The sequence below is a fragment of the Podarcis pityusensis genome (genome assembly GCF_964106645.2).
Source record: "Podarcis pityusensis genome assembly, chromosome: 6".
Taxonomy (NCBI): domain Eukaryota; kingdom Metazoa; phylum Chordata; class Lepidosauria; order Squamata; family Lacertidae; genus Podarcis; species Podarcis pityusensis.
The window spans coordinates 38,409,226-38,435,157 of NC_138030.1; the positions used below are offsets into that span (position 1 = coordinate 38,409,226).

The following is a 25,932-nucleotide window of genomic DNA, read 5'->3' on the forward strand; positions in this document are numbered from 1 at the left end:
AAGCACCTGAGGCACCTTCTTATTCCCATTAGTTTTTCCCAAGCAACAAGATCTTCCTGAGCATTTGATTGTTCCTTTATTATTTAGTTGCTCTTCAGTCCTGACTTCTGGCTTACTTCTGGTTCTACTTCCTAGGTTATCCCTTAATCCCGACATACTGAGAGGGTCTAAGCATTAGTGTTGGGTTTTGCTAGAGATCTGAGGCCCTATCAGCTGCCAAAGGATGTCAGGTCCTGATGCTGGACCTGAGATTCACAGGTTGTTCTATTTATTAGGGAAAGTGTCTCATTGAAATTTGGCAGCTGCATGACCTTTTGAGTTGTTGGTCATTCTCTGGCCGAAAGCAGTTGAACCTGAAAGGGCCTGTTTTGTAGGTCTTGTTATTAGAGTAATGATGTTCAGGTCTTGTTATGGATGGAGATTATTTGAGGGCTGTGCTGAAGAAGTGCTATACCCTTCTAGCTGAGAAGAGTGAGTATTTGAGGGAGGAATGAGGGACAGGATACTATCCATGAGATCAAGGGAACACTTTCATTTCCCTTCTGACATTAAGAACATTAAGCCATCAGCATTTTTAAAACATTGGAGGTGGAGAGCGTCTACATTTTGGTTGAAAACCTCACATATATTTGACATTGCAAACAGGAATAAGTGGTTGTCATTCAGCCTCATATAGAGCCTGACCAGCAAGGAAATGAGATTGAAGAGGGGAAAAATGTTCAGCAATAAAAGGGACCATCAAGTTTCCTTTCTTCTTATCAAGTAATGATGCTCCATGCTGCATCAACAAAAAAAGCATCAAGCTGAAACAACATGTGTGCCTTCCAGGTTAGAGAAGATGCCAGGAAATAGGTAACATAAAACTAGACATAATATATGTATATACATGAGCAGGGCTTGGCAACGGACAGGCATACATGATTGGAAGCCGCCACTGCCTCGCTTCTGCCTTTAACCAAAAGTGACACCAGGTGGCTTATACTGTTTGAACTTTTAAGTGTTTCATCAGAAGTGAGAGAAGACACTCGAGGGGTTCTCAACTCTGGAGACAAAGCAAAAGCTTTAAATAGCTTGATACAAAGGAAGAAGCATCTTTCCAAACTGGCAAGAGGGAGCTGTTATCTTTTATTTTTCCTGTGCTCTAGTGAGGATGGATTTTCCTTCCTATCTGGTGAGGTTGCCTGCATTCCCTTTGCTCAACTTTGGAATTCGGTTTCTGCACTTTGAAGGCAGTGATGTCAAAGTTCCCCTCTTTTGTAGGTTTCTCTTACTACCCCCAGTGGGAGGGAGGGAGAGAAACAGGATTTGTCTAGACCAGGAAAAGGAAGCGAATGAGTGGCACAGCTGGAAATCCAAATCCAGAGGGAATTCTGGCTCTGTGTCTTTTCTAATTGCTATTGCAAAACCTCTTCATGGTTTTGAGCAAGACATTCCAAAGGGCCATTTTCACATTGTGCTAAAGTATCCTAAAAGTCTGTCAATGTGGAAAGTCCTGAGGGCTGCAGAAGCATGCTAATTTTTGTTACCTATTAAAAATATATTTCTAGGACCTAGTTTGGGGAAACCAAGGTGCTTGGAAATTCTGCCTGTCACTTCCTGCCTGTCCTTTATAGCTGGCAGAACTTCTGTTAAGCACTCTTTCGTTAGCTTATGTTGAGCAAACTATGCTGTTATGCTGTTCCTCTTTGCTCAGCATAGCCATGATGACACAAATGAAACACTGTTCCTCTTTGCTCCACATGCTTATGTGCTTACACTGACCCAACTAGCTCAGCAGTCTAATTTGCTTAGTCTCTCTGAAGAAAATAAAATGCTGTTTGTCAGAACAAAAGTGTAATCCAGTTATTCTGTTGCAAAAGCCACTTTGTAGATAGTAATATGGAGGGGGGGGGTCTCTGTAAGGTTTCTATTTTCAGCACCATCCTGTTAGCAAAGCTGTTCTTACATCTGCCTTAATATATTAGCAGAATATTCACACACAAATAGACGTTGTTAACAGAAGATGCATTGCCCTTTGGAAGCAAAGCAAAAATGATAATATTTCAATCAAACTACTTTCTGTCAAAGAAAGAAGTATATGCACAGTCTCCCACATGGATACTTGCCGACTGCAGCTCAGTATCAGGATGTAAGTGCAGCATCCTGCCTCCACAACCATTTTAATGCATTAGTTAACACATCTGTTCTGAAAGGTTAAAATCATACCCTTTGTCAGATGTTAACCTATGGTAAGAACCATGACATGTTGCTAGCAATTGCTTGTTTGTGCCAGTGTGAAGGCAACCTGAAGCCTTTAAAGTAAGGTTATACTTTGCAAAATGACTGAAAAAGTGGCACTTTCATGTTTCTCCACTTTGTTTCCTGTTAATGCTCGGAGGCAGAACTATAGTTTACAATCACTCAAGTAAATTTGCACTGCTTGGCTTCTTTTACTGTTTGCACTTTGGCAGAATTAATCTTTAGCACAGTTAAACAACAGTGCACTTATGCCTGTGCAAACCAACCCGCCATGGCATCAAGGAAGTGAAATACATAATTTGTCTGAGGGATTCACTGACAACAGTATAATTCATCTTGTGTGAATCAGTTGTCACAATATTTGTTGACAGAAACATTTCTAGCCTACCTTTCCATCAAGCATCCGCAAGGCAGCTTACAATATAAGGTTGAAGAATTTAAGAACAAATGGCAATATAAAATAGCCACAAGAGAAAATTTAACACCCCCTATTTTCTTCTCAGTGTTGCTGCACCCTCACTTTACTCAAATTTCTGCCATTGTTTGAAGCAGCCAGTTTTTTTCCCTTTTCAGTGTCCCTCTCTATTTGCTGTACTCAAATCTCCCTCTTCCATTCCAGCTACTTCATGTAAAGATAAAGGATGCAGAGCCATCAAAAATTCCATAGTATTTTACTCAAACCTCTGACTTTGTTTAAATCCACCATTTCCCTCTCAGCTCCCTCTTTTACTGACTTTTTAACTTCTGCCATTGTTTTAAACCACTTCCCCCTCTCATTGTCCATCCCTTTTTGCTCCTAAGCCATGACCACTGCTGTTGTGCAAGCTGCCTTGTCTTTTGCCTTCTCTCCAACCCTGATTTCACGCAAATCCAGGATTGTGTTGAGGCACTCCAAAACCTCCAATGGCGGCTTGTGTGATGACATTAACATTTTTATTATATAGAGACATTAGGATAAATATTAATGCATAATTGAACTAACTAAACAGCTCCCTACAAAAGCCTTGGTGAAAATGTATTTTTAGGCAGCGCCCCAAAATAAGCAATGTCAGTAGCAGCTATATCTTGGGGAAGAAATTTCCCAGCCAATGTACCACCACAGAAAAAGTTCTATCTTATGTGGTGGAACTATAAGGTAAGGTAAAGGACCCCTGGACTGTTAAGTCCAGTCAAAGGCAACAGTGGGGTGCAATGTTCGCCTCACTTTTCAGACCGAGGGAGCTGGCGTTTGTCCACAGACAGCTTTCCAAGTCATGTAGCCAGCATGACTAAACTGCTACTGGCGCATGGAGGACCATGATGAGTGCCAGAGTGCACAGAAATGTTGTTTACCTTCCCGTTGCAACGGTACCTATTTATCTACTTGCACTGGTGTGCTTTCAAACTGCTAGGTTGGCAGAAGCTGAGACAGAGCAACGGGAGCTTACCCTGTCACATAAATTCAAACTGCAAACCTTCCAACTGACAAACTCAAGAGGCTCAGTAGTTGAGGTTACAGCACCACCCGTGTCCCTGATGGAACTATAAGACATCAGGGTGATATAAGGAAAGGCATTCCTTCAAATAATGGATCCAAGTCTTTTATGACCCAACATAGGATAGCAATGATATCATGCATGTCTTAATGTTTCATCCAATTTCTGGGTTGTTATTTAATTCCTGCACATGGGCAGCAACCCAATTATATTTTTTTGCCTATGAATGTCTTCTGTTCAGGCGATTCTCCCACAGCTCAAAAGAAACACCAGAGAAATAAAAATAAAAATGTAGGGAAGGTGGACTACTGTGAATATACAAACACTGGCTTGGAAAGTGGAAATAGAAGCAGTGTATTCTCACCATGAATTCAAAGTTAACATGAAGCTCAGCATCAAGAGAAGACGCAGTTTGAGATTGGAGTGTGGCCTAGAGACTTGCCATCTCTGTTGATAAATTAAACAGCAGTGAACCCAGCTTGAATCTAAGATCCCCACATTGTTTTCAGTGATAGCACTTAGGGAGGGAAATCATTTTATTGTAACAGAGTCACTGGAATCAAGGAAACCCTTGATGCTAACAGATCTACATTTAAGCAGAGAGCAGACATGCCATTTAATGGAGACTGGAAGAAATGAACTTGGGCCACTGTCATAGCAATCCATAGGTGGTCAAACAAGACTTCTAGGATGTAGTTTCCATTTGCTTTTCTTCAGGGATTGAAAAAAATGCACTACAACATTAAATACTTGTATACTAGTGTAAACTAGTGTATACTTGTTCTTATTAATATTTTGAGAAATGGAGTTAACTAAGATTAAAAGAAAAGGAACATGGAACATATCTGCACCCATAAAAGCAAGGGATTTGTCTGATGAAAAGGGCTTATAAGAAAGGACCTTCACCTTGGATGTCACTTTCAAATGAGCCCTATAACATGAACAATTTATGTAAGAAAAAGAAAGTTGTCATAAAGTTGTGCTTGGGTGAGATTTATGGTAATAAAATAGTTTAAATGGGGGAAATCTTCAGATGACAGAGAATATATTTATATAATTCCCCTAGTCTCATCCCAGTGGGAAGATAGGAGAAAATAAATTCAATTGTTCTCCCAAATTTGAACATCACCATTCTGCTTTGGTGTTCAGTTTGTACAGATAATGTTGCTTCCACAGGGGTGGCACTGAATGAGGCAGGTGGAACATTCACAGGCTCTGGAAGGTTAAACTGGAGGTGTGTTCTGTTTCCTTTTAGTGGAAATGTTTAGGTAATATTATCACCTGGCTAATCCCCATTCCTGATCGTGTTTTCAGCCTGTTTTGAAGTTTCTTGTAATTATAGTCATTGTCAGCAGCAGCAACAAAAACTGAAGCATCTGCCTGATCTTTAAATGCCTAGATTTATTTACTAGAGGTTGGAGTCCAAAGTCTTGTAAAAAGTTAACTGACTTATTCATGAGTTTTTGCTGATAGATTTTGCATATGAACAAAATATTAACATGGGCACATGTTTATGTTAAACAACACAGAAAAACAACACAAAAATCGCAAATGCATCCACAAGGCTTTTCATGTGCATGTTTCCCTCTATTTATTAGGCAGTACATGGAACCATGTACATGAAAAGACCTGTACATGCATTTGCGATTTTTGTGTTGTTTTTCTGTTCAACATTCCTTTTTCCTTCCTGGGTAGAACTGAACCACCAAAACATGTTTTACATTTCTTCAAGATTGAAAGACAGATTGTAGCTCTGTGGCTGAAATGGAAAGACTTCAAAATCCAGCTAGGTGCATTATGGGTTTCGATGGTTTGTAGCTTCATACTCTGCTGAAACAAGAAATTCCCTACTTCTCAACTGAAGTCATGTCTAAGTTCTTTCTTGTGAATGTGGGTTCATTGCCCACCAAGTCCATGAAATCCCTTTTGCTCCCATAGAAAGGGAGCAAGTGTACACATTGTAGGGTGGGATGGCAGAGAGACAGACGAGAGAGTTTGTTGAGGTGGCAAGGAGGAGGCAGAGATCCTGTCCCTACCTTGGCTGCAGAACCTTTGCAATGTGGGGCTGGGATTGAGGTTGAATTCATATCACCCAGTACTGATCCTGCAAAGGAGCCCATGAGGCAAAGCAGCATGGCAAGTAAGCTGTCAAAGGCAGATCTAGGGGAGCATGACCAGTTTGTTTACACTGGGCATAGAACTTCTGGAATACCGCAGCTTGCACTGCAACTATTCTATCCGATGGAAAGTTAGAGATGGGGGGCACCGGATTCTGGTGTTGCACAGGGCACCACTGCAATTTGAGATGCCAAGGGCCCCCACTGCCTGGTGCACTTGCAGCTGTTCGACTGGTAGGATCCTGTAGGAGGCACTCAGTTCCCTTCCCCCAGGGGAAGGTGTCTGTGAGGGTCTTGGCTCCAGTTCTGTGTTATGACAGCCCTGATGCTATGACATCTGCTTCACTAGTACCTGCCTGCCATTCCCAGGTTCAGTGCTTTCCCCATCACCAGCATTAGACTCAGAGCCATGGATCCAGTCTGGTTCCTTAGCTGGTAGAATGGCAGCCTTTCCTTAGTGTCATCTTCACTGCTGGGCTTTGGGGTCATAACTTCTCTATAACTATTGTCCAGATATTGTGGGATTTTTCTGGAGCTAATCAGACATTGTGTTAGAACAAAACATGTAATTCCAAAAAGAGTCTAGAACAAGGGAAGTGTGTATGTACAATTAAACTAGGTAGGATTTGTAGTTTTACAGCAGCCATTTTGTGGCAGTGCAAATGATACTTTCTTAAATTTCCTGTTGTAGTCACAAACGCAAATAGGTTGGAGACCTAGGATGTACAGCACAAAACCTAAACGTCCTGAATATCTGTCTCATTTAACAGAGCTAATTAACATTTCACTTCACAACACACGCAATTTGTAATCTAATTCATGAATGTGCCGTTAGCATGAAATATACGGCATGTTTTGTTGAATTATTGAAGAGACCATATTTCTGGAAATGCAAAAATCTCTTCTTTAACACATTTCCTATCATGTAAATTGGGTTTATACTACCTTTTTCATGTTAGGGCAAAATTAAATAATGTAATACATGAAACCAAAACATTGATTTAGTTCTCATCTGCACATCCCTCTTGGGAAATGTCTTATGTAGTTTCACACAGTGCAATTGAAGTGCGATTTTCTTTTGTGGCCTACCAAAACATTGTTTGGGTTTTGGGGCGGGGGATTCATGTCCTCGGAGAGAAAGCGATATCAATTCAGAATGCAATCCTGGAGGTATGCTGAAAACAAAATCCTTATGCTCCATGTCTGTCAGTCTTTAAGGTTCAAATGTAGCTTTAAGCGCTTGTTGTTTTGCCTTGGTAGAAATGCTGACCTCGTCGTTTTTTAGCAAGCTCCGTTCAAAAGACTTCAGAAATACCTAGCAGCTCAAATTTAGCAAACCACCTAATCTAGAAGTTCCTGCTCTACAAGGCAGCAGCAGAGGAGGCCGCTCAGGCGCCTGGGGCAGCACGAAATGCCCATAGGGGCTGGGTGCACCACGGGGCCTCCAGAGGCTGCCTGCCTCCTCCCGCTCAGCCACTTTACAGCTGGGGGGGGGAGGAAGTAGGCGAACCATTTGGGCAGTGCGGAACTTGCGTGCACCCAAGCCACCGCGTCTCTCCCAGGAGAGACATGTGGCTTGGGCACGCTGCAGGCCCTGCGGTGAGTGCCACCCAACATTTTGTCACCCCCCTCAGTGGTGACACCCCAGGCGGCCCACACACCCCTTCCTCCACCCCTGCTACAAGGTTTATTTATATATCATTTCAAGAGCTGAGTTTGCTGATACATAGGGCAGTGTTTTTGCAACATAGCTCAGTTCCTAATTAATCATTCAAAGAAAGATTGGATGGAGACATATAAAATAAAGCAGCTTGTCAAAGAGCTAAGCTGTGGTGCCAAATGCTTTGCAATTTCAGCTATTGGACTACTTACCATAATTGCCACTAATGCCATTTAGGAAACCTCAGAGAAAAGTGTAAAACATACCAGAGCAGATTCAGAAGACTAGATATCAAGATAGGAGGGAAGGAGATCAGACGTAAAACCAGATATCACTTGCTCAATGTAGAGTCAGTGTTTATTGCCAGCTTCCTAGATCAATTGGGGGGGAGGGCTGTTCATTAAGGTCCAAGAGTAGCAAAAATACATCAACAGTTTCTTTAAAGAAAACAGTTATTTCTGGAATATTATGTAGATGGCATCCAGAGAAATATGGGAAAACCTGTCCATAGATCTGACACCATGGAGATGATATGTACCACTACAAAATATGCATTTCAAATTGTAGTTTTGTAGTCTGATTGACTGCTCATCTATTTTTTTTCCTGCCAAGATCTTAGATATATTTTGTAGAAATTATTTTGCTGAACTTTTCCTCTGCGTATGAAATTTATTCATTTCCCCAGATGGAAACCTGCTTCAGGTGGGGATTAAAATAAGAACTTTGTGTTCCCTGAACTTTCATTATCTGATTTTCATTATCCTAGGCTGGCTGTTAACTTAAGCCAGTAGCAGTCAACAAATTACATTGTTAGCTATCATCAAGAGGTGACAAAAAGAATGTCATACTCTTTGTTTCCATAATGAATTTTTCCTCTCTTTTTTCCCTATAAAGAAGGATAAAGAAGCCAGTATCAACTTTTCCCAGTTCTCCTGAGCTTGTCAGGGAAATGATTTATTGTTGATTAGATTTGTGCTGCATATTGCCTAGAGTTCTGTTGTGTGTGTGGTATTTTTTATTTTTTGAGGGAGAGGGATTTCAGCCTCAAGGGGGGGAAATAGATTTTAAAATTTACTGGCAGTGGAACATTCCCTCTCTCTCCTCCCCCTGCCCACCCCTTCACAACACTTCCAATCTATCCTGGAGGGCTGGGGGGAAACCCCAAGCAGATATTTTTTGCAGGAGGAGGCGGAGTACACTGGGAGCAGATTAGGAGGGAAAGTTCCTAATGATCACTACAGTGGTACCTTGGTTTCCAAATGGCTTAGTAGTCAAACAAATTGACTCCCGAACGCCACAAACCCAAAAGTAAGTGTTCTGGTTTATGAATGTTTTTCGGAAGCCGAACTTCCAACACAGCTTCTGCAACTTCTGCTTGAGTGCAGGAAGTTCCTGCAGCCATTCAGAAGCCACACCTTGGTTTCTGAACGGTTTCAGGAGTCCGTTTGACTCCTGGAATGGATTAAGTTCGAGAACCAAGGTACCTCTATATAGTTTCACTTGTACACACATACACCTTCATTATATTGGGATCCTTCCCTTTTACAAATTGGGCTTTTCTACACACTTTCCATGATTTTGTCCTTCCTCCTGCAGCTCTGTAGTGTAAGAGTTTTCATTTCGTTTTGTGTTTGTTTGTTTTTTTATTTAAAAAAAAAACCTGCTGTGAATCTGATTGATTAAAAAAAAAAAAGTAAGCTGTGGAGTTTCAGTAACTTGGCAATGGGGAGATTTGCAACAAGATAAGAGAAGTTACCAACACTGTGTTTGGGAAAGGAGCACAAGAGGGTGACTCACATTTTAGGGCAAAATATTGACAAGAATCAAAGGCATAAATGAGATAAAGCTGAGGTTGCAGGTGCAAAGGGACATATTTACTCAAAAGAAATTGGCTGACATGAACTGCATTTTAAATTATTTGTTATGTTTAATCATCATGGTAAAACTGAGCTTGTCTGTTTGCAAAGCAAAGGCCAGAAAACAACATGCAATAACCAGTTGGATTTCTTAAAGGAATATGAGATTACAGCAGCTAAATTCTTTGGCTTCTATTGGATTTTGGCTTTTTAATGCCAAGTTTCCAAAGGATCACATTATTCTTTGGATTCAACCAGTTAAATTAGCAATTATGTTAGCAAAATCAATGAAGCCATCCACAATGAACAGGGAGAGCAGAGTTTTAGATCACATGCCAATTCTGTTAGTGTTTATCAATGTGCATAATTAGCTAATGCTTCCAAAGATGCTTGAGAGAAGACAGCCTGTAAATAAGGAGCTTGTTCCTGTCCCTTGGGTTCCAAATCTTCTTTGCTTAGAAAGTCATTCTCAAACATTAGTGACTGTGATAAAATATGTTTTCAAATACCCCATGATGATCTTCTTGATACGTTCTTTAGAAAACTTGCAACATATTGGCTCAGCTAGCATGTACTTCTAATTCAAATCATGGTTTAATGTCAGTGTCCGAGGGTGTGAGATCCAGAGAGGAGATTGTGGCTGCGGAACTGCAGTGAGCTAAGCCATGGTTTGTCTTAGCATTTCATTCAAAGTCAGGCTCATGGTTTGCCGGAGTCTGGACAACATGCTAAGCCAAACTGTGTCAAAGGATTGCACCCTTCAGAACAAGGGAGTTGCAGTGGAAAGAGGGAATTGATGAAGATTGCTTCAGTCCCTCGTCCACTGGTGGTAGGCTGCTCTGAATCAATAAGACTTTGGTCAGCAGAGGGACACCAGTTTCAAAGAATCATAGAATTGTAGAGTTGGAAGGGACCCAAGGGTCATTTAGTTCAACCCCCTACAATGCAGGAAGCTTTTGCCCAACAAGGGGCTCAAACCCACACCCCTGAGATTAAGAGTCTGATGTTCTACCGACTGAGCTATCCCAGGACTTGATACAACTCTACTTATTTTCTAACTGGATAATATGCTAGTATCCTTTTGGAACAGATGCCCAACTTTCATACAAAGTCCAGTGATGTATGTTATTTGTTTGCATCCCCCTTCAGACAGCACATCACATCAACTTTTAAAGTATTATCATCTGTTGCCAATGAAAAGGATAATGATTCATGTGGCCAAGCATTTTATTTTAACTGGAAAGTCAAAAAGGGGAATAGAGCAGATGGTCTCTCATAGCATGCAGAATTCTCTTTCTTTCTTTTTCTTTCTTTCTTTCTTTCTTTCTTTCTTTCTTTCTTTCTTTCTTTCTATTAACACCCTGGCACATCAGTTCTGTTTACCTAAGCCCTTGCATAACATACATGTGTGAATTCGGCAACCTTAAAACAAATCGCCATAAAGCAAAAAAAAAAAAAAAGAAGAAGAACCCAATATGCAGCAAGCCATCGCAGAGCACTATAGAAACACTCAAGAGTGCTCTCCGTAATATATGTCTCTCCTAAGGAAACCCAGTGCTATGCACAAGCCCCTACAGGTTCTGTGACTTCATTCACTCATCTGACAAATTCAGTAAAAATGGCCAGTAGCAATGCAGTACTCACAAGTGCCCTGTGCAGTTGGTGATGTTGCATCCTGTAGCATATCCTTCCACATCTTGGATGCCTTTATTAATGCAATCACTGAATCTGTCAAACAGGAGAAAGGTCCTACAGTTACTCTCTTCTCCCTGGAGTGGAGCATACATGCTGTCTGAATCTTTGCTTTCACTATAGTTCCGATGTGACATTTTTCGCCCAATGAAACCTTTGCTACGAGAAAAACTCCATTATAGCCTCCTTGTATGTAACAATAATAGAAATCCTTTTTGCCAGCAGCATTTCCAACCCTACAGTCAACAGATTTGGTTTGAGGGTGAAAAGGAAAGGGAACTGTCACGCACTTTGCCATAGGAAGTTCTTTTTCAAGACGTAAACTCTGAGGCTATACAATGACTTGCCTACAGGGTTTTTATATTACAATCGTTGTTATATTTCAACAAAACAGCAGATCATCTTAAATGTCATGTTTTGAATCTTGAAAAGATCATAATTATACACCTGTAATTTTGGTGCCTATCTCATCTCATGATGTTTTGAGGACCGCAGTCTTAAAAACAAAATGAATGAAATAAAATCAATGCTGGCAGTAGACTAGCACCACCAACAAAAGTGCATGATAGCCGATTAGTACTGAAGTCTGTTTCTGTCTTTCCTTTGTCTTCATCTGTAGTCTTTCGGATAGTATTTTTTATTTTTATTTTGAAATGTGTCAATTTCAGGAATCCCTCACTGTTCCACTTTTCTGGTACATAGGTCCTGCTTTTGTAGTACAATTATAATTTGAACTCTTATCAGCAAAGCAGAAAAGACAACAGTGTCACCGGAAACTAGAGAATACAGCAACATTGACAGCCACACCACAGTGTCTTTGGTCACCGTGTCACAATATCACATTGTCATGATACTTAAAATGCTTCCACTGACTACTGTGAAGACGACTGTGGAGCAGTCACCAACCAATGGAGACAAAATTGCAATCTGGGCCCGGGAGGTGGAGAATTCGGACATGGTCATCATCAGGCATGTAATACAAGGAGAGCCTGGGCCTATCTTCAAAAGTGGTGGTTGGTTATGAGGCTCATACAGACATTACCACCAAGAGTGACTCCCTCATGAAGAACCAGTTTTTAGTATGTGCAGCTAGGATGGAACTTTACAGTTGACAGGATATGTGGGGAAGTAAGATGGATAGTTAGGATGTGAATTTAGTCACAAGTAGTGGACAGCGGGGTCAGGTGTTGCTGCTCATCTGAACTCCAGTCAGTTAGGATAGGGTAGGATCGTCAGCATGGTGCAAATGCACCACAGGAGCTAGTCTGGTGCTCCTGCTGGTGTGTTTGCACCATGACTTCATCACCCTCTCCATATGCCTCCCAGTAAACGGCAGTAACATAACCAACCAGGGCTCAGAAGAGCAGTGCTCCCCCACCATGCCTTCCACTAATGTAAGTCACATAGCTTCTGTCTGCTTTTGACATTATTAAAGTCTTGCAACCAAAATAATTTTTTAAAAAGCAAATGGTTGTATATTTGTTACTGTCATCAGTATTGCATGTGAGGTTTGATCACGTATATTGAAAATTGCTTTGCATGTGTTCCCTACCATGGTTACTGATTTGTATAAAATGGGTACCAAGAAGCCCCATTGTACTAGTTTCCTTAAGATATAAAATAAGGGCTATATTTACGGAGCGTCTCTTAGTCTGCTGCATGAGTTAATGTTTACTTACTTACTAGATGCTGCTTTGGTTCTGTTAGCTGTGCAAACAACATTATAGTGACACCTCATGACAAAGTAGAGGCACTGAATATTTGTGAAATGAGGAGAAAGCCTCCAAGAGAGGCTTTAATAAAAATTTAATAAAAAACACTAATAAAAATCCACAAATAACTTGATTGTGTCAACTGATCCTTAGTTTACATGTGTCTAAAATTATTTTAATCCTTTGACTTCCTTAAGAATATCTCTATTTGTAATGGTGAGCAGTGAGCATGATTTCAGCAGTACCCAAGGAAAGGTAAATGGTAGATCTGGGTCTGTTGTACTACTCCACCTGTGTAAGATGAGCTTCTTCAGAAGCATGGCTGAGGGAACTCAGCATAGATGCTTTGAGCCATAAACATTTTCTTTCAGTTCATAAAGTCACTGCCTTGAAAGTAAGGTCATTTCCCCCCTGGCGACAACGTGGTTTCCCCCCCAACTGGATTTGAAAATTATTTCTTACTACTAATCTGCCCAAAATCCCTTTTGAAAAAACAAAATAAAATATATACCAGAGGTCCTATAAAAAGTTTATGAAGCAGCAGGACAAAGCTTCTGGCTTTCCCAAAGAGGAAAGCATCTGTTTCCCGTTTATCCACACCTGAGCTAGTCAAAAAGTTGGAATCTTTAGTAAACGAGGTCACGAGAACACAGACACATGCTTTATACTGAATCAGCCACTGCTCCATATAGTTGAATATTATCTGCACTGACCTGCCCTCAGCTTTCTGGGATTTCAGACAGCAGATGTATCCAGCCCTACCTGGAGATGCTGGGAATTGAGCCTGCAAAAGATATATGAAGAAGCATCTCCACCCCCATCATTCAGCCCAGACACTGAGGTCCAGCTCCAAGGGCCTTCTGGTGGTTCCCTCACTGCGAGAAGTGAGGCTACAGGGAACCAGGCAGAGGGCCTTATCAGCGGTGGCGCCTGTGGAACGCCCTCTCATCAGATGTCAAGGAAATAAACAACTATTTGACTTTTAGAAGACATCTGAAGGCAGCCCTGTTTAGGGAAGTTTTTAATGTTTGATATTTTATCGCTTTAAAGTATGGAGCTAGTGTGAACACACAATGGCACTAGTGAAAATTGATGTGGAATGGCCAAAAGAGGACAGAGTCAAGGGTGAGACATGGACAGCACAGGAAGAAGAAACACACTTATGCTGTTTCCAGTGTCTTGTGACCCCTTTTTTTACAAGCCATGCAAAATGTGAGTGGAGAGATTTCTCTCCTCCGTGGTTGAACTCAAACTCCATAATGTTTAATTAAAAAAAAAAAGTTTCTTAATGGAAAAAGATTTTGACACCAGGAAACAGAGTATTACATAAATGGTTATGTTGGAAGCCCAAATTTTCCATTTCATAATTAGCAAATATAAGTGTTGTCATTTGCTGTTAACAAATCATGCTTCAGGGCACAGTATGTAACTGGATGAGTGATTTATTTTGAAAGTTGTGAGTGCTATGAATTATATATTTTAGCTTTCTTGTTTGTGAAGCCAGACAAATGAAACAAATTATTACAAATCAAAAAGGAAGTTCTCAAAGCAGATTAATATGCTAAGCCAACATATTTGTCAAAAGTTTATATTTGTCAGTTTGAAAAGCCCTACTTGTTTAAGCCCTAAATAGAAAAAACCCTTATTTGAAAAAGACCCTTTGAAACTGTTTTCCTGATTTCTTTTCTAGGGGCAGTCATTTTTAGAGCAGCTCCAATTTGGTTGAGAAAGCAAATGGGGAGTTTTGACTTGTCTGTTGCTCATAATTTTTATTCACTAAATCATCTTCCAGGAGCTGTATTCCTTCCTAGCTATCTGATTGATAAGTTGTCTGTCTAAATCAGAGATGTTTTCTTTGTTGACAGGCTGGTTTGTTTATTCCCGTGCTTAATAAGAAGTTGTTCTAGGGCATCAAGAGAGATTGCCTCAGAAGAGTTTGGGCTTAAATTCACAAGACCATTAAAAAAAGGATAGATGTGGGTGGTTGCTATAGACAAATTTGTTCTTCACAAGGAAAAAAGTGATATTTCTTAATATGAGTTGTATGAGGGGACAGAGCTTGTTACCTTGTTATAGGTTTCTCAAAAGCATCTAGCTGACCTCTGTTTAAAACAGGGTGCTGTACTAAATGCCCTCAGGAATCTCCTAAGACCTTCACCAGCCCTCATCCATGCCCTCCTTGAGTGCTCTTAACTTAGTTGGAATGTGTCTTTGAACACCTCTTGCTTTTCTGGAAGAAAGATGCATACATGGTTGTCTGTTTGCATGTATAACCTTTGTTTTTTTTCATAGCTAGACTGTGGCTGACTATACAAAGTAAGAGACACACCCATTGCTGTGTCTGCTTTTTGCCCCTGGCCTTGTCCACTACTGGGATGAGAGCGCCAGAAGGTTACCTATGAGGGATTGTGGCCTTTCGGCTGATCAAAGATTCCCTGCTGCTGTCATGTAGGTAAAAGTGTAAGAGCCCTTCTGGATCAGGTCAAAGATTCGTCTCAGCTAGAAGAACCCTGTTCCCAGCAAGATTTAGTTATTTCCTTTTCGTGCATTTCAAAATAAATACCCTTCATTCTAAGTACCTGAGAAACTGTGGCTATTAACTTTATTTATATATTTGATTTTACCGAACAAAAGAACCCTGGGTTTCCTTTACATTTCAGTTGCTAGAAAGCAAAGGCTGGCAAAAATATTACAAAGGAAAAGTATGAAAATAATCCAAAGTTTTTAGCTGAAATGGATGTTTTCATTTTTAAAAATGCCTTCTATCTCTCTTGGGTTTTTTGTTTTTTTAAGGTAATTCTTCCACCTGCTCCAGTTACAATTACAGCTGAGCCAAAATGCCTCTCCCGATGCCTTTGTATGCTACACTATTGGGAGCAGGATTTTGGCCATTGCGTTGCTGGGAGAGTGGCATGAAAGAGGGTGAAGTGAATTTATCACTGGCTGCAGTGGTGACACCAAGAGTCCCGATAGCTGCCATTTTACCCCTGCAGGCCCTGAAAAGACTAGATGACTAGCAAAATGACTAGATGAAGATACTTTGGGATCAGAATAAAGTCCATGCTTCCTGCTCTCACTTTCTCTGTGGTCTACTGGACAGGCCTTTGCCTGTACTGCTAAGCCCACAAAAGACATGGCAGTGAAAAACATTTTTGTGAACTGTCTTCCCTCCCACCACCTCCCCTCAGAATCCTTGAATTTAAAGTCAAAGTTTTAAGCTTAACCCTTGTTGCAACCATTTTTTCAGCTCAAAGGCTACATTTCTTTCTGGGAAACCTTCCAGGGTTCAATGCCCATGGTGAGTGGGGCTGGAGGTGAAAATAGGCAGAACAACGAAAGTGAATTCTACCATTGTATAGTAGGCTGGTTCCTTCAAACTCACACATCTCCCTGTATCACCCATCTAGGCCAGCAAGACATTCAAGCTATGTTCCAACCAGGCAAAAAAAAGGGTGTAAAGCAAGGCTGATGAGGGGGTGGCCTAGATAAAGCCACATTTGGGACTTCTGGGTTGGCGCCACCGGCAATGGCGGAATTCCTCTGATCGGGAGGAATTTGCCTCGTGGAAATTCGGGTCTGGCCGCCACGGTGAAGGCGGAGACCCACTAAAAATCACAGGCGGGTGAAGCCTGTGAACGTGGGATTCGGCGGGCACCTTTTGTGCCTCCCCTACTCGCGGGGAAACCCGGTTTCGGGGATCCGGAGTGATGTGGGGTGAGCGGCGCGGTGCTTCGGATCGACTGCTTCTTCCACAGAGCGAAGCTGCATAGCTGTTGCCGGAGAGCGCTGACTTTTTCCTGTGGACAATTTGATCTTAAAGCAACTACCCGTGAGTAGAGTGAACGTCTTAATTTGGCACCGAAACGGGGAGGCTCAAAACAGGAAGTCCACCTCCCCTTTTTGTAAATAAGACTGAGGCAAAGAGGCTGCAAGCTAAAGTCTTGGAAAGCCTACTGTAAAGGACTAAATTCTCATCAGTAAAAAATATTAAACCCCCCTTGGTAGCAGGAGAAGAGGGGGGAGGCTTTGGATTGTGTATCCCTGCAGGAGTGAGTGAGGAAGTTAAAATACCACCATTCCGAACCTGGAAACGGGCTGCTAGTAAGACCGACGTGTCTTGAAAGGTTCATTGACAGCGAATAGAACGTTCGGTGACAGCTAGCATAAGAGAGATACATTGTTTCCATTGTCTTCGTCTGCACTTAAAAAGGAGTAAAAGTAACGGAAAATTGAAACAACTTTATTGAACTTTATTAAAAGAGGAGGAAAGAGTGTGAGACTTTGGAATTGACCTTGAATCTCTTAAGTGTTATGGCAAACGGAAAGGAAAAAACAGACGGGATGTCGACAGAGGAGGCCTTAGTGGCTGCATTATTGAAAATAAACGATTCGCTGGAACAACTCCACAAGAAAACAGATGCGATAAATGTGAAATTGGATGTTGCAAATATTGAAATCGAATCAACTGTAGAAAGTTTAAATAACTTGGGACAAAAGGTGAATACCAATTCAGAAACCACCCAGAAACTGACACAGGAATCTACTTCGATATGGCAAACTGCAGATGAAGTCAGGGGAAAAACCCTTGCTGCTGAATCTAAAGTAATACAACTGGAGAGGAGAGTCCCATCCATACAAAGACAACTTGACGAACATAAGTTGACATTCGTTATGATTGAACTTAAAGAAGAACGGATGAATTTGAGGACCAGAGCCCTATCTGAATTGGAAAAGGAAAGCTTGACAGAGTTTCAGGAGGCGATACTAACATTGGTTGAGAAAGAGAGGTATTTGGGGGTTAGTATGACCGCCAAAAATGTGAATCTGCTTAAGGATAATTGTGAAGGATGTTGGATTGAAGAGAAGGGGGACTTGGAAATATGGACAAATCAGAAGTTGTTACTGTTGGGCCAAGCTATTGTGGTGGGGATGAGGGCTGCTGTGTTGCTGGGGATGTTGCTTTTGTTTCAAACATTGCAAGCTTTGGATGGGATGGAGGGTTTCAGGAGGTGGCAGAGGGATGCTCCTAGAGTTGTTTGGCAGGGCAGGAAGCCTCGAGTAAAACTTAAAATATTGATGGATGCCAAAGAAGGAGGTGGACCTGCCCTGCCAGACCTTTAAACTTTGCTGTGAACCATCTGCTTTTTGCTGGTTGAGAGAATGGTTGCTTTTTGAAAACACTGAAGCGTTGGACAATGGCAGATGAAGTTGATGGACTATATGGAATTGGCGGAAATGACTGGCAAGATCCGAGACCAGGGTGAAGAGTCGGTGGAAGAAGATTGGAAAAAGTTTAAAGACTATTTATAGAAATATTGTAAAATTAAGGAATGTTAGAAAAATGTTGGAATGAAATTATATGGCTTTAGCAGAAATGTCATAAGGAATTAAGTATAAATAGATTAATAGAAAATTAAAGGAAAAGTATGGCAAGAATTTGTTAAGATAATTATAGAACAGAAAACAGAGTAAGATGGAAAGGAATAGCTGAAACAAATAATAGAAGTGGAATACTAAAAGGGAGATGGGAGGAGGTCCCTGGAAATAAGTGAATGAAATATAAGATATTGAAAATGTCTGAGGTGTTTTTAAATTGTTTTTGCTTGTTTTTGTTTGTTTTGTTAGTCCATGTAGCGTTTTTGTATTGTATTTGCATTGTTTTTTCTCTTTTTTCTTTTTTTGTTTGTAGTGTTGTGTTGGAAATGTTAAAAAAGTAATAAATATCATTTTTTAAAAAAAGAGAGAGAAAGCCACATTTGTCCCCTCCACCTGAGGTTCCTCATCCCTTATTTATGTTTTGTATCTACAACAGATTTCTGGGAAATAGCCGAACCATAATTGTATCTGCATTTACATTATAGATATGCAATTCCCCAGAGTCCGTGTGTGTCTTCAGGAAGCAACTGTATTCAGAGTACCATGTGCCCGCAGTTGCCTAATACATTGCTGTTTTCAAATATGTTTTCCAGGATTGCCCACAGCTGTTCCGTACAGAAGAGATTTTGATCCCTGTTGGTGAAGTGAAGCCCATCACCCTGAAGGCTAGAAATTTACCTCAGCCTCAGTCCGGCCAGCGTGGCTATGAGTGTGTCCTCAACATCCAAGGGGTAGTCTATCGGGTGCCTGCTCTGCGCTTCAACAGTTCAAGTGTCCAGTGCCAGAATAGTTCTGTAAGTAGATGGGGGATGAGGAATAATAAAAAAAGGAATAGCTGGAATAGAAAAGGTTGTGCATAAAAGGAGTTGGGGGTTTATTTATTTATTTATTTGCAATATTTCTAGACTCCCTTTCCAAAAAAAAAAAACCAGTACAAAGTGGCTTTACAGAATTTTTTTAAAGATAGGAAGTAGAATATAAAATCAAAAGAGTAGATGGTAGTAGTTTAAAACTACATAAAAGCAACAGCAAAAATGTCCAACTAATTCCCAATTGCCTGGGAGAACTAAAAAGTCTCCCTCTGCTAGGGGAGCACTGAAAACTAGGTTTCTACAGGCTTCCTACCCTAGCGTTTAGCTCCTGAGTTATATGGTATTACAGGATTTGGCTTCTAGCACACAGTGACCCTTCAGTGATCTTATTAGTCTGAGTTGCTTTAATTGAATAAATGAGTGATACTTACCATCCCATCACTTGGCTGTTTAACTCATGATCCCTGTAGCTTGCTGAGCAGCTTCCGCACACTAGGCATAGGTGCCAACTCCCTGGGGCTCTGGGTGCCCGAGCACCCACAAAATTCCCCATGAAGGGGCTGGGCACCCACAAATTTTGGTGCCAGGGACATGCACACTGCATGGCACCCATGGTCCAAGGCACCCACAGTCATGGGGCCAAGCTGGCATTCCTGTCACTAGGTTATTCTGAATTTATATGTTGATAAATCTGACATTGATACATTGTAAAACATCTATGTATATACAGAGGCTGTGTCCTCAGTTTCAACATTATTTCAACAATCAATAAACTACATGAAGAAGCTTCATAGATTACCTCAGAATAGTGCTGTTAATGTTTAATGCATTACTGTATTTTAATATTTTGTTGGAAGCCGCCCAGAGTGACTGGGGAAGCCCAGCCAGATGGGCAGGGTATAAATAATAAATTATTATAATAATAATATTATTATTATTCATTCACTAGGGAAACTTGCCCCCAAGACTTTTGCATCCTTCCCACTGCCCTCTTGAAAGGGTCTGGGGTACTGATATAGTTCAGGTTTTGTAGCTAGGTCTGCTGTAATAGTAAAAACCTGTTATTTGGAAGGAATTTTCTTTTCTTTCTTTTTTTGCCTGACAATTAGACAAATATTTAGAAACTAAGAGATCTCCCGGGAGTGCTTATACAAAGCACCATGCATGGAGCATTTACCGCTTGCATCCATTCATCATGACTGCCCATTCCTTAATGCCACAGCAGGCTGTTACACAGCACAATGCTAGCCTTTCTGTCCAATCCCTTTGAATAAAGCACACTCAGAATCTCTTTTGGAAATGAGAAATTTCTTTTATGGTGCTTGATAACTGCAGGAATATCTTGCTCACGTATGTTTACTCATGTTCAAGGTACTGAAGAGGCTGCCACCCTAGAAGGCAAAGCTACAAATGAGGCAAAGCTACAAATGAGGAAAATGTAGATGGTAGAATAAAAGGCATTGGGAAGCATTATTCTGGGAGATGAAACAAAAGAACCAGGGGTTAAGCTAATCCTGAATTCCAGACGGGAATGTGCTACAGGCAAGTGAGGTGTTTAATTAGAATCCTGGCCCCAGAGAAGATCTTTTATCTGTCAGCTTCCCCGTCTGTGACTGTGGGGGGTCAGGAAAGGGGGAGCTGGGGCGGGGATGTGACAAAGGTGTTAAGGCAAAGCTAATTCACACAGGAGAGATAAAGAGAATTGCAGGCCTCTTATCAGGGAGCTGTCAAATTCCAAGCTGCAGTAGCTTGATAGAATGTGTAATACTGGAAAGCTGCCTGTTGCTGGGAGAAGAGAAAGAAGGAACTGGGATGAGGAGAGGGAAGGAAGATAAAACAGCCTCCCTTAAATAAGCATAGTCAAGGAGGTGGCTGCAATGCTTCTTGCTGTGAAACGGGAGTTCTTTGTCCCACAGAAGTTTCCAAGCTGACAAGAATAATGTTGGAATCAATCACACCAGTCAGGGCAATTAGCCTTTATTGCATTCCCAAGCCCTGTAAAAACTGCCGTCACTGTGGCACAGAAAAACAACTTTGCAGCCTTCAAAAGCAAACAAACAAACAAACAAACAAACAAACAAACGTGGGACTAATCCAGCTGGTTCCTTTATATTGTTGTAAGTGCCCAAATCCCACTCACATATACGATTTCTACAAATGCTATGTATTTCCTATATCACTTTCAGGTAAGGAAACTGAAAGCTTATAGAACATTACATGGGTTGAGCAGGCTCACATCTTTTCACTGCAGCCAGTAGTAGGTACCTGTGCTGTGAAATTGTACAGAACTACTACTCGCTCAAGTTAAAAGGGAGTAGGCTTTGTGGCACCTACAGTAGCAAGCTGGATGGCTGTGTCTCACTTGCCTGCTTAGAATGCCACTTTAATTGCAGAGGCAGTCAGATCTGTGTGCTAAGACTGGACTCTTGTAGTGCTCTCTGGGAGTCACAAAGAACAGGAGAGGGGAGGAAAAGTCTACTTACACGCTTACTGTTCATACTTTTTGACTTCTGCCATGGATGGTACTGTTGCTTTTTCCCGACCTGGGGCTCCTTTTCCCTGTGGCATTTTTGGCCCTAACTGTGCAGTTCAAAAGTACCGTGTCTGTAAAATCAAAGAGACACTTGCTTCATTGTGAACATGTTACAAAATGCACAGCTTTTTCTAGATAATGAGCCTAACCTTCTCATTGAAAAACATAATTTGAGGCATAGCCCTTTTTTGAAAGGGGAAGGGAAGGACAGGCTAGCTGAATTATAGATTTTGTTCTTCCACACAGGCAACCTGTAGAGGCATTGGACAGCCCCGATTCTAGTCCTCTATCGGTTAGGCATGAGAATTCCAGCTCTTGAAAGCCATTACTTTTCTTGAAAAATGGGGGCCGCAACACTATAGGGTTGCCATATGTCTGGAGGTTCCCAGCCATACACAAATGCTGCAGTCAAAAGCATTGTCTGGGCGGAAATTGGGGAAATGTCCGGGAAAATCCAGATGTCTGCCAACCCATGTCAGCAGTGTCATTTTTACTGTAAAAATAGCTCAAAAATTAAAAAAATAAAGCTTAACAACTTTTGTGTTCAGATTTTCACTTTTTGAAATATGGCAACCCTACACAACAAATTTTGCAGCATGGAATGCTCTTGGCTCCAGCCAGCTAGCCATCCCGTCTTTTATGATGCTCCATTGCAATCCTCCCCTCCTCAGGTTTCCTTCCTACCACCTCCAACAGGCACTCAGCATTTTATGGACACTGAGCATGGTTGGTTTTCATTGGGCTGTTTTGTTTTGTTTTTGTGACACCTTAAGGTTCCCCCCCCCCAAAGTTTTTTCATTCTTTTCTTCTGCAAACCTCAGGATTTTCCTGAGCCTGCTGATAACCTTCCTCTACTTCATGGATAGTGCCACTTAAATAGATAAGGATCAGCACTCAGAAAATGAATTTGCTATTAGTATTGTTGTAAACTGTGGTGATGGGTTGAAATTCAGCCCAGCTTTGCTTTTTTGTACAGAAAGATGGAAAGATTGGTTTTCAGAGTTTAGAATAGAGAGTTTTTAAGGGTGAAAGGTGAAAGCAGTGATGTTTTGAAGCAGAGCTGGTGACAACAAGCATTTGAGTGATTATCTAACAGTATATACGGTGGTGGTAGTTGAAGAAGAGAGAAGACTGCAGTTCATATCAACCCAGCAAGCTTTGAGCCACTGACCTTTGGATAAAAACTTTTTCTAAACTATGGTCATATGTATTTTCCTTTGTACTGCCTAAAGCATCGCTATGCCAATGCCAATTAGAATATATTTTCCAAGTAAGTTCCATAAACTACTCTGGCATGTTTGCATATAGTAGAGCCTAATGTGGCCTCCTATAGGAGTGTAGGATTCTCTTTTTCATTTCATTAATTCTTGGTGATGGGGCTTTATTGGCAAACCAAGGGCTGAGTGGTGAGAACAGTCTGCATGAATTGGATAATTAATCTATTACCTCTCTCCGGGCCCATCAGCTGATTTAATTATGCTTCTATGGCAAGCAGAAGTGTCTCTCCATGCAGATAATGGAAATATATGTTGCAATTCAACTCTTGCCACCCATTCCTAAGTCATGTATTGTCAAAAATCTCTAAACAATATTTGTCCATTCTAATGGCTCTTCCTTTTATTTTCACACAAAGCCTTCATATTTGTATTTCATTTCTTTATTCCTCAGTATCTCTATGATGGCATGGACATAAGTAACTTAGCAGTAGATTTTGCTGTGGTTTGGAATGGAAACTTCATTATTGACAACCCAGAGGATTTGAAAGGTAAATAATATATTCTTAGTTTATTTTGATATATTTTCATTAATATGTATTGTGGGAATTTTTGAAATTTTATTTTCATCCAATTCAGATCATTTGATGCTTTAAAATAAATCCTGTTTCACTAAGAGCAATATGGTTATATTTGCCATTTCTTAAACTCTGGAAGACCAGACTCTTGACAAAGGGGGTGGGTGTGCAAGATCATATATAGATATATATAGATATATATAGATATATATAGATATATATAGATATATATATATGCAGCATTATAATTCTCTTATCCTTAGACCTCTCCAAGGATGACTGTAAATTTGCTGCGGGAAATTTTTATGTCATTGCTTGAAACAATCCAAATGGGATGAGTGTGTGCCACATTTCAGTGGTGAGAGGGAAAATAGATTAAGAACTACACAGACTTTATGTAAATATATATTTCAGATAATTTATAGGAAACAATTTTCCGCTGTTCAAAGCTGTATACGATATTACACCCTAAACTACAAATATTAAAAAAACACCAAAAATACATAAAGCCGCCAAGGCCCATACTGCAAATGTTATCCATACTGTTAGAATTCCAAAAAACAAAAAGGCTTTTGTTACTGCCCCAGTGACAATAGGCAAGTCATCCTATGAATTCCCCATGTTCCACATGGTTGCTATTTTCAGGTGGGAGTCAATCACATACCTGCTGTTGGAGGTTGCCCAATTAAAGATGATTTGATGCTCTTGCAGAACAAATTGACCTCCCCACACACCAGAAAAAATGGAAAGTGCACTGGAAAGAATGGAATAACCCTTGCTTGTTGCAATGTTGTCTAGCCTTCCTGCAAACTGTGCAAATCAGGATGAATTCTCAATAAGCAGGTTGTCTGAGAGTAACCAAGGAAAATCTATTCCATGTCCTAAGTGCAAGGCAGGGCCTCTCTGGCTGCTTTCAGGGAACAAGGAGGAACTTGATTATGAAGGGTATCAGGATTATCATTTAAGCCCAAACTGGCATAAACATAACTGAGATGGAAATGTGCAGCTGCCTTAAGATTCCTTTTACATTATTTCTTCTTAAAGGCTTGGAGGGGGGGGGAGGCGTGAATCTGGCATTAACAGCCTGAAAAAAATGTATCTCTCAGCCTGCCATAGAACATAAGTTGAGCTCTAAGCTCAATCCTCGAGACATCTGGATGTAAGCGGGTTATAAGGCTTTACAATCAGTGTTGGAGAGGTCTGAGGGTAATAGGCTTACAAGGTTGTATGCTTGTTTTTTGCCATACCATGTTGCCATCTATTGCCCTGTATGCACTATTTATGACCTACCTGTTGGGTTAAATGAGATTTGCCAGCCTTTATGACTCACTTGAGGTGCAACATCCTTAACCTCCTATGGCTCTGATTCTAACTCTCACAGAATCCCTTCTGCTTAATGTTGACGTTATAAAGGTGTCAGGCTGGAGACAAATAGTTGCTGTTTTCTGAAGTGTTGAGGGTTGTTAGAAGAAGGTATCACTGCTCATAATGCCCACATTTTGCAGGAATCTATTCATAGGAGATTTGGTTTATAATGCCTTCAGAATTTATCAACTAGAAGGCATTGGGAACTACAACTCCTGTGTACTCTGGAGGGAAAGAGTGTCCTAGTCCAGGGTTTCCCAAACTTGGGTCTCCAGCTGTTTTTGGACTACAATTCCCATCATCCCTGACCACAAGTCCTGCTAGCTAGGGATAATGGGAGTTGTAGTCCAAAAACAGTTGGAGAACCAACTGGCAGAAAATCTATTACAAGCCAAGCCCAGACTTTGCAGATTATTTGGGCTCAGTTGATAGTCAAACCAGGATTTCTGACATGGGGAAGTTTACTGCTTCAGTTATGAAGCCCTGGTTCAGATGGCATGCTAAATCAAACCAAACATTGCTTAGCACAGTGCAGCAGCAAAAAGATCGAGGGAAGATCAAAGGAGCAACGTGCTAACTCCAAGGTATGAATCAAACTAGTGATTCACAGCACTTTCTAGTGACAGATGAACTCACAAGAAAAGTACTTGCCCCCCCCTTTTTTTAAATTGACATAAGTTTCTATTAGGACATGATTTTTTTGATTATGGTACAGTTGTACCTTGGTTTTTGAACAGTTTCATTCACAAACAACTTGGAACGCAAACATCGCAAACCCGGAAATAGCAGTTCCGGTTTGTGAACTTTGCATTGGAAGCCGAATGTCCAGTGCGACTTCCAATTGGCTGCAGGATGCTCCTGTGCCATGGTTTCTGAATGTTTCGGAAGTCGAACGAACTTCTGGAATGCATTCTGTTCAAAAACCAAGGTACCACACACACACACACACACACACACACACAAACCACAATATTTCAGGCATGAGATCCCCGTTGTGGAAAGAAGAAGACTTGATATAATTGACCCATCACATCTTCAGATCCTGAACCAATCCATATTTGAAAGATTTTAAGACTTCTAAACATGGGTTAGCAATTGGATTGGCCCATTCAGTACATAATTATATGTGACTCAAGATGATTGAAAGGAGTCAGCTAAATTGGTCTAGGATGGCAGCCTTAGTTGGTTGACTCTGCACATTAAAGAAGGAAGGATGCTTAATGGTAACTGCTGCTACAGGTGACGTGTCTAGAAAAATACACATGATGCCAGGGTCAGTTATTATATGACCCAAACAAGCCCTG

General features: G+C 40.9%; 1 protein-coding gene across 2 annotated transcripts in view; it reads left to right on the plus strand.

Moving 5' to 3' along the window:
* The window catches only part of PLXNA2 (plexin A2), a 403,964-nt gene that overhangs the window by 251,120 nt on the left and 126,912 nt on the right, over positions 1-25,932 (plus strand). For both annotated transcript variants that reach the window (XM_081009779.1, XM_081009778.1), the window contains exons 10-11: positions 18,720-18,920; positions 23,140-23,236. In XM_081009779.1, coding sequence (XP_080865905.1) covers positions 18,720-18,920; positions 23,140-23,236 — 298 coding nt within the window. The remainder of the gene's footprint in view (positions 1-18,719; positions 18,921-23,139; positions 23,237-25,932) is intronic.